This window comes from Thunnus albacares, chromosome 14, assembly GCF_914725855.1.
Source record: "Thunnus albacares chromosome 14, fThuAlb1.1, whole genome shotgun sequence".
Classification (NCBI taxonomy): domain Eukaryota; kingdom Metazoa; phylum Chordata; class Actinopteri; order Scombriformes; family Scombridae; genus Thunnus; species Thunnus albacares.
Genome location: NC_058119.1, coordinates 813540 through 822543, shown reverse-complemented (window position 1 = coordinate 822543; position 9004 = coordinate 813540). Strand labels below are relative to the sequence as shown.

Sequence of the window (9004 nt, the reverse complement as noted above, 5' to 3'; positions counted from 1 at the left end):
TGCAATTGCCACCAGGGTGAGCTGAGGGACGGCCTAAGGCATCGATGGATGGATGGATGGATGGATGGATGGATGGATGGATGGATTGATGGATGGATGGATGGATTAATGGATGGATGGATGGATGGATAGATGGATGGATGGATGGATGGATGGATGGTTCCAGGTACTTATCTTTTCAGAATCAGCCTTTTCTTTTAACACTTTCTAGTGGACCTCTGGTCAAACATGAACTAATGAGCCCCTACTAACCCTCATTCCTCCCAGCCTGTGCAGTGTGGCCCCAGATTTGCTGTGTTTTCATTTAATTTAACACTAATTTAAGAATGTGCAACATAAAGCACAAACCTGAAATGATCAAGATCTTTCCACTTGATTTTTACACAGGGGTCCCCTTCAAGATTGGGCCTCATGGTCAGGTAACAAAGCTGAACACACCTTAAGACCCCTTATCATGTTAGATGGTAGATGGTAGATATTGTGCTTCAATGGTGCATACTCCCATATTCCTAAACATATTTTCAGTTGAATTCACATAAACAATTGATACACAGGATAATTGCAGGTGGTCAGACCTGTTTCAATGACAGCGGTGTGGCCAGTTACCCATAATGAGACAGAACCTGTTGTCTGTGACAGGGGGCATGGCCTATGGTTCAGGAGTGGCCAAATGACCCTTACAGGGGCCAATACGCTGTAACCATGGATGTATAATAAGAGCCGGATAGGGCACCGTCGCTCAGCCTTGCAGCCAATTTTTCCCATTGGCCACTCACAGTATTGCAGCAAAAAATCCCTCTGCGGCCCAAAAAGGATTTTCCCCATAAACCACCATTGTAAAAGAGACGTCTGTAAAACTGTTGACAGGACACCTCGAACTGCAAACAATGTCAATTATGACTCTTTCTGTTATGGACTTTTGATCCATGGAGGTTTTATGTTTGTAAAACTTTCCTCAAGCCGAGAAAAGCGATTTAAAAATCTGTGACATCATCACAATGTAAAGTCTATGGGCCGAGCTGGAACTTGCAGCCAGGGCTAGTGGGGGAAACACTACTGTGCATATTCAGTGGGCCACACAACGCGGAAGCAAACCCGGAAGCTGGAAACTTTTTTTTGGTGTATGCACCATACTCTGCTTCTGACTGGCTAGTACTCGTTGCCTTCAGTGGTTAGGTTGGTTAGGTTTAGGCATGAGGAGTAAGATGGTTAGGGTTAGGGTAAGATGTCAGGGTCAGAGCCGATCAGAGGCAGAGTAGGGGCAGGTCTTTGCAGAATGGGGGTGGGAAAAAAATAACTCAGCCATGGTGCTGCCTGCCACAGAATGTTGGATTGGTACAGCCTCCACTGGTTGGAAAGGGCCTGTGGAGCTCCTAATGCAAGGTGAAATGACAAATGACAACCTGTGACAGTGACATGAAAAACACTTTGCATACATACAGTAAACTTTATTGACGCCCACTGTTGCAACTTACAGTTTTAAAATCTAAGAGCTTTAACCTCCAGTGTCCCCCTGGCATGGCTACATTGTGTTCTATCTCTGTCACAGCTCTCTGGAGACAACATGCCACCATTTTAGCCATTATGTGAATGACAAATGCACTGATAATTAAAAGTACCAAACTGAAGAAGGATCTTTATTTTTATTTATTGTAAGAGGTTTACTCATGGGAATTCTTACTTTATCATTTGCAGGTGCAGCCAGATTGGTTGGGGGGCCATCAGGCAACAGCGGGCTTCTGGAGGTGTACCTGAATGGCCAGTGGGCAGGGGCAGTATGTGACACACACAGGACCAACCGTGATGCCAGCGTCATATGCAGACAGCTGGGACTGGGGTGAGAGCAGTCTCACAGACCTAGACATGTTTCTAATTAAAGTACACATCTGGAGATGACTGTGAAACTGTGGTTGTCAACAGCAGTGAAATTCAATCAAAGCAATCCATATTACTTCCAATTTTTGCAGATTGTAGTTTGACTTACTGCTTCTTCTCTGTGGTCTTCATAGGAATTGTTTTGAAATTCAAACCTGGTTTGCAGTTTCATTGTTCCCTTCCACATTAAAACAAAAACTAGCATGGACCTGATATACAGATATACAGCAGACCCTGCAAAACCAGTGACTAGCTGTATCAAGGTCACTAATTGCTTGCTTGTTACTGCTTGCTTGTTGTTATCTGTTATACATTATTTCTACATTTAGCATGTTTAGGAATTTACCAAATGAGACATCATTCACAAAAGTTCCTTCTTTTCTTTAACTGGGTAACAATGAAATTAATTAAATGAAATTTATTTAGCTTATTTTGTGTATTTGCATTTGTCCTTTTAAATACTTATTGCTGAAACTTTTTATCCTATCCACACCCTTCACCAGTCATTCATATGACTGGTAAAGATCAGGTCTCTTTGTTTTATGGTTTATTGTTAACAAATTCAAAAGATTCGTCTACCAAAATGCTAGAGGTATGAAGGACAATATTCATGAAGCAGAAAATGGCATGTTTTAGGGCTAGACCCAGTCTATTAATGCAAAAATTAAGTTATTACAATACAAATGGTTAATGCAAATTATCTTACACCTGCCAGGTTGAGTCATATACAGTCATATACATGTCCCAGTGTTCTAGATACTTATGTGAAGTGCAGGAGGGAAAAAGGTACATTAATTCATTGTTTATGGAAGAGTAATTCTGGAAGAGTGTGGTTGAATGTATAAGCCTTATATTCGGAAAGGATGTTCTTTTTCAAGCCAAACTCTTTGTTCTTGGGATATACCCTGAAGACTTTGTTGTAGCTCTGCAACAGTGGCTGCTTATTGACTTTGGACTTTTACAAGCCAGAAGGATAATTTCCACTATTATGGAAGAGCATGGACATACATGCTATGGGAATGTGGACAAAGGAACTGGCAGCTTGTCTAGCTTTGGAGAAACTTACTTATATCATAAAAAGGAAAAACAAGAACTTTGCTTGATGATGGAGCCCTTATATGAGTTTTTTGGAACTCATAATTTTGAATAATTTTGAACTGTAGGGAAACTATGCACTGCTGTAATTCTTTATCTATTTTATTTTATTTGTTTGTTTTTGGTTTTGGTTTTTTTTGCAGGGGTGGGAATATAAACATTTGTAAACATCAACATTTGTATCATGTTGATGTTTACATTTAATGTGGTAAAACTCAAAAAAAAAAAAAAAAAAAGATCAACACTCCTCAAGATATGTTTTTTTTTATGCATAAAGTGTATTCTATAATGTCTGTTTGCAGGCCCACTGGTGCGTTTGGTTTCTGGAGAGAGCAGGAAGGAGGGCAGAGTGGAGGTTTTCATAAATGACCAGTGGGGAAGCGTATGTGATGATGGTTGGAATGATGTAAATGCAGCTGTAGTGTGCAGACAGCTGGGATTCACGTTAGTATGATTACACCTTCTCTTATAGTTTGTCCTAAGAAAGCTAGACAAAACCTCATGGACTGTCCAAAATGGAAAGGAAGCATCATCCTCTTGGAAGCATGAAGCATGAAGCATTTTTTAGCCATGCTAGTAGCATTTACATGTTTATAACCATGTAGAAATCTTAACTAACAACCCAATTGAAAGGGAATAGAAATAACATACAGTAAGTTTAAACACACATGCTGTAAGTCTTGGTAGTCTTAAGGTGCTTCTGACAAATAATCAGTTAGTCACAGAAAAGGAGCATCAGGCAAAGTAACACTGCCTGGATTCCACCTCAGTTCTTTTCACAATCAAAATAGATGACAAGCAAAACCAGAGCCAAGTAATGTTTCAACACCAAAGTGTGTTTTGTAAAAAATATATCATTTAAAACATGTGAGGGCTTGAATTATGGAATTATGCATGTGTACTATCACAGTAGAAAGAAAGAAAGAAAGAAAGAAAGAAAGAAAGAAAGAAAATGGGAATCTGAAAATAATAAAAATTTAAAGTACATAATACAGAAAATCATTTAACAAATGCTGCAGCAATGATGCATGTCTTTGTTGTCCCACCAGTGGTGTGGCTAAAGCTCGATCCATGGCGTACTTTGGTGAGGGTCAAGGTCCCATTCATCTGGACAACGTTCAATGCTCGGGCAATGAGTCATCTTTAGGCCAGTGTGCAGCTGAGGGTAGAGATGGCCATGATTGTCGCCACAGTGAGGATGCTGGTGTTATCTGTGATTACACTCTGGATCCTATGGGAGAAGGCACCCTGGCAATGCATACCTGTGGCCTGAGACTCAATAACCAGCGTCGGCGACGCAGGATCATAGGAGGAGATAAGTCACTGAGGTTAGTATACATGTACCCATACAGCACTCTGACTCCAATGAAATCTTAATAGATTCACATACACTCGCAATTATCTAAACTGGGTAAAACAGGTGCTATTAATTATCCTGTCTGACTTAAAAATGTGGGATAAGAGTCTGAATCTAATGGTGGAAAAAGAGAATAACTACCATAGTACAGTTTGGTATATGTGTATAATAAAATATAATGAATGTGTGTGTGTATGTGTGTGTGTGTGTGTGTGTGTGTGTGTGTGTGATTTCAGGGGTGAGTGGCCCTGGCAGGTGTCTCTGTGGCTCAGGTCTCAGTCTAAAGGCAATCATCCTCTGTGTGGAGCATCCCTTATAAACCCATGTTGGGTTGTGACTGCTGCCCACTGCTTCAAGAGGTAGTAGACAGCACCCTCTGATGGTCACTTGTTTCCATTACAGACATTACATAGATAAAAATAGGATGCGTCCCTCTCCAGCTATGCATTAATAAAGGATATCTCCAGAGGATATCTCCAATGAGGAAAAGTATATTAAGGTATATTTTTGGAAGCATTTTAGTATACTTTCATGCACTGAAAATAAGCACACTTACTTTGTGTTAAATTTAAATCGCTTATGTTGAACTTCGTCATTATTGTGCATAACAAAAATACACTAATAGTTAATTTTTAATGGATTTTCAACATAATGCAAACACACTGAGACTTGAATGTACACATACAATTGTTTTTTGTTTGCTTATACTGTATTAACAATGCTCTCAAATTATGTCATACTAAAAGCACTACTTAAAGTTCATGTATTATAAATTGTTCTGAAGTTGAGTTTAAATATATCAACACCATACAAAGAATATTTTTAGTAGTAGTAATTTTAAATATAACAATTTTTACATATAAACAGAGTACAAGCACATAAGTAAATCAAATAATAATGGGCCACATAATCTTCACTAAAACGGACAAATATTTTGGCAGGATATGTAAAATGTAGGCGCTCTGTAAACTGTAAACCTTATTTGGTTGCATTGTTTACCCAATACATATTTTGAAACTTAGTATTTCACCCACACAAGATCAATATGAAAAGTCTAAACCACATTTTTAATTGAGTCACTCAAATGTATAAGTAATTAGAAATCCAATCTGCTAACTAGTATTAACCTTGTAATTTTGACAGCGTATTAAATGGTGAGCATTTCTGAGGAATATTATTTCAGTTTTTTCTTTGCTCTTCCAGGTTTGGCAGAGACCCAACTCGCTATGTGTTGCGCCTGGGTGACTACCACACTGAGGAGCAGGACGACTTTGAGCGTACCTTGTCCCCCGAACGCATTGTTATCCACAGAAAGTACCACAGTCAGGGGTGGGAGTACGACATCGCTTTGCTGCGACTCAAAGGCACAGAGGGCAACTGTGTGGCATTCAACCCTCACACTGGTGCAGTATGTCTGCCAGAGCCAGGCAACAAGTGGGAGAAGAGGCCTGCTGCCTGTGTGATCACTGGCTGGGGCATCACAGGTACATCACTGCTCTGACTGTCATATGTTGATCACTGCCCTCAAATGGGTCAAGTGTTTCATTACACTCTTGTTACAAATTGGAGAAAAATATATTACCTTTGGTATCTTAATCAACTAATGACGGCAACTTAAAGCTATGTAACTATTCTGCAATGAAATGTTGAAAAATGACCAGACCTATGTTATATATTTCGTTGAGTTGTGTACTTAAATTATCCCAAATGGCACTGGCACTGTGGTGGTCTGCCACATTGCATCTACCAAAGAGTATACGCAAACAAGATAATACATCGGCGTTGTGGTTGTCTGCCAGAAACTGTCATAAATTGACTTTTATTCAGTTTTAAACCACAGTTTACAATAAACTCTTTAGATCTCTTAGATCTTTAACCATATATTTTAACTGAATGAAGGATTTTAGTCATTGGACATCTGGATCTTAAGTTATCAAAGAAACAAGCTGAGCAAACGTTAGCAACAGCTTGGCTAGCAGCCCCTCCCAGACGTCCTCTTTCCACCGAACAGCGTTGGACAAACACCGATTTTCAACATGAAACTGCTTTACTCACTGTTTTTACAGTTTTATTCCCCGTGTTTTGGAGAGGAGGAGACCTCTGCGAATTTGGCTAATGGTAAAAACCTGCTGAACGTCTGTATCTTAAGTTAGAGAAACAAGCTGAGCAAATGTTAGCAGCTGCTCAGCTAGCAGCCCCTCCTTACATCCTGTGCCCACTGAACAGCGCCAGAGAAACACAGATTTTTTAAGTGAAACTGCTTTATTCACTGTTTTCACCTGTTTTAATCACCGGGTCTGTTTGTTCTGGAGTGGAGGAGACCTCTGCGGATAATTCGGCTCCCAGTAAAAACATCCTCAGTAGCTGGTTGTTTAACAATAAAGACAATAATTCCTATGATCCCACACTACTTCACACCGTCATCAAACTCTGTCTTTTGTTATTGTTTTGATTGAGAGAACCCTAGCAGCAGAGGTTACATATTGTGCATTTAAAAGAACATTATATCCATCTGGTATACATGCCTGTAGGCTGTGAAGCTTGACATCAGTTTGAGCTCTGGCAAAACAATTCAGTGTGATGTCAATCTGGCAAGGCCCTGCATTGGTCAGTCACTTACATGGAAACGCACATTCCTGGTGGATTACTTTGAAACGTGAACAGATTATTTCTATTGTTTACCTTGCGATCATTGGGACGAAAGATAAAGTAGTTGCCACTGTGATAAGTTTCCATAGTTGCAAAATCCTGTATGTAAGTATTATAAAGGGCTATGCAGCATTTTGGCTTCTGAAAAACCTTCAGATTTACAGACCTGTTACTCAAACTGGACTGCCTGGATCGTATTTTATATCTCACCAGTACAGAAAGCAACACACCCCCACCGATGTAGCCCCCTGTGTTGATTTAACACAGGGGTGTTTTTGGTCTGAAACCCTGCTAATCCACAGAACACAACATTTTTCATAGGGACTATTTCGTCAGTAGAAATAGTTCCAATGGAAGGTCTATGGATTATTTAGAGTAATCAGGATATTGTTTCTGCAAAGCGCTGTTGAATTTTTAAAAATACACTTTTAATTGTTGTGAGCAGCACAGATAAGAGAAATATAATAATCTCACAGAAAATGTGAGATAAGGGCTTTAATAAGGGCTTTTGTCACCATAAACATACATTTTAGAAATTTTAGTAATTGGAAAAAGTAGGAACCACTTACATACATACATACTCAGTTTTATTCCCTACAGTCTTCCCACATTTTTCAATCCAACATTTGCATTGGTATTGCATACATCATAGCTAATACTTTGGTATTACTCTCCTGGTAATCAATTTTTTTCCTGTCTGCCTCTGCTTTCAGACTCAGAGTACTCCCGCACGCTGCTACAAGCCTGGGTTCCCCTGCTCCCTGCTTGGAAGTGTAAAAAGAGATATGGTGATTGCCTCACCAGCCGCATGCTGTGTGCCGGGAGCCTATCAGAGCACCACCGTGTGGACAGTTGTCAGGGTGACAGTGGGGGTCCACTGGTTTGCCAGGGGGAGTTGGGCCGATGGATGCTGACAGGAGTCATCTCCTGGGGTCATGGCTGCGGTAACCCCTCCTTCCCTGGGGTGTACACACGGGTTAGCAGGTTCCTGCGATGGATTGACAAAGTCATCAACAAACCCTACAAGAACTGATGATGGGGAAGAACACTTTGGATTACCAGTGTCATTGATGTCATTAAGTGGCTTCAGGGCTGGTAGCAGTAGGTGTATGCCTAATGGCCTTTGTGTCTGTGTCGTGCCTCCTGGACTCCTACACCAAGCACTTCAGTCTTCTGTTTCTTTATCCCGCATCACTTCAAAAAGCATGTAAATGGCATTATGCTCTATATTATTTCCATGGTGTGGACTAATGTCAGATTGCTATACACTAGGAACACTTGTGTTGTGCCATATTGTGATGCAGATTTTACATGAGTAAAAGGGTGCTTATTGATGATGAGTTGTACTTGATGCTCCCCTAAACTGCAATATATGCCTTTGTCTTGCTCCTCTTCATCTAACCAGTTGGTTATTTGAAACAGCTGCTTATTTAATTGCTTGCTTGCAATAGGTAAGCACTGAATAATGTCAGTCTCTTCCTGTGTAGACAATGTTTTTATTGAACAAGAAGTTTAGGGTTCTGTATGCTTCAAACAAACAAGTTTGTGCAAGTTTCGTCTAAACATGTCTGCAGGCAAAAGTGTGTATAACTGTTCCGAATGGCCACACTTGAAGGAGGGGTGAAAAGCCTGGCATCATAGTGAGGGCTAAGAAGTGATGAAAAGTGCACACTTTCAAACAATCATCTGCATACGTGGCCAATCACTTTATGAGGGTCACATGATTGTCCAACTGTCAGTGTCAGAGAGCTACAAATATGGTCAGATGTGCCCTCTCCTCCCCAATTCCAACATTGCTAAGATATAGGCGGAGGGGTTTCAGATGCTGTTCAACAATCTGACAAGCACTTTGTTTGAAGCATACTTTCAAACTTTAGTAGTGCTACCCTCCTGTCCCTACTGACAAATAAGGTTGCACTGCTTCACAATAATAGCCTTCGTGTGGTTTGTCGGTGGAAAGCTTTTCATGTGGAGCAGCAGCAGCATCAGTTTTACTCAATAATTACAGCTCTAGTACAGCTATAGAGA

General features: G+C 40.3%; 1 protein-coding gene across 1 annotated transcript; it reads left to right on the top strand.

Annotated features, from left to right (window-relative positions):
• Positions 1 to 1803: 1803 nt before the first annotated feature.
• Positions 1804 to 8054, top strand: LOC122997334 (neurotrypsin-like). Its single transcript, XM_044373415.1, has 6 exons — positions 1804 to 1837; positions 3273 to 3414; positions 4020 to 4298; positions 4564 to 4686; positions 5531 to 5811; positions 7690 to 8054. The coding sequence occupies exons 1-6, from the start codon at positions 1804 to 1806 to the stop codon at positions 8007 to 8009; spliced, it is 1179 nt and encodes a 392-aa protein (XP_044229350.1). The 3' UTR covers positions 8010 to 8054.
• Positions 8055 to 9004: the final 950 nt, after the last annotated feature.

Coding starts and splice junctions, on each gene's coding strand:
- LOC122997334 (XM_044373415.1), top strand. CDS start 1,804: ATGCCAGCGTCATATGCAGACAGCTGGGACTGGG. Junction 3,415..4,019: donor TGCAGACAGCTGGGATTCAC/GTTAGTATGATT, acceptor TTGTCCCACCAG/TGGTGTGGCTAAAGCTCGAT. Junction 5,812..7,689: donor CACTGGCTGGGGCATCACAG/GTACATCACTGC, acceptor CTCTGCTTTCAG/ACTCAGAGTACTCCCGCACG.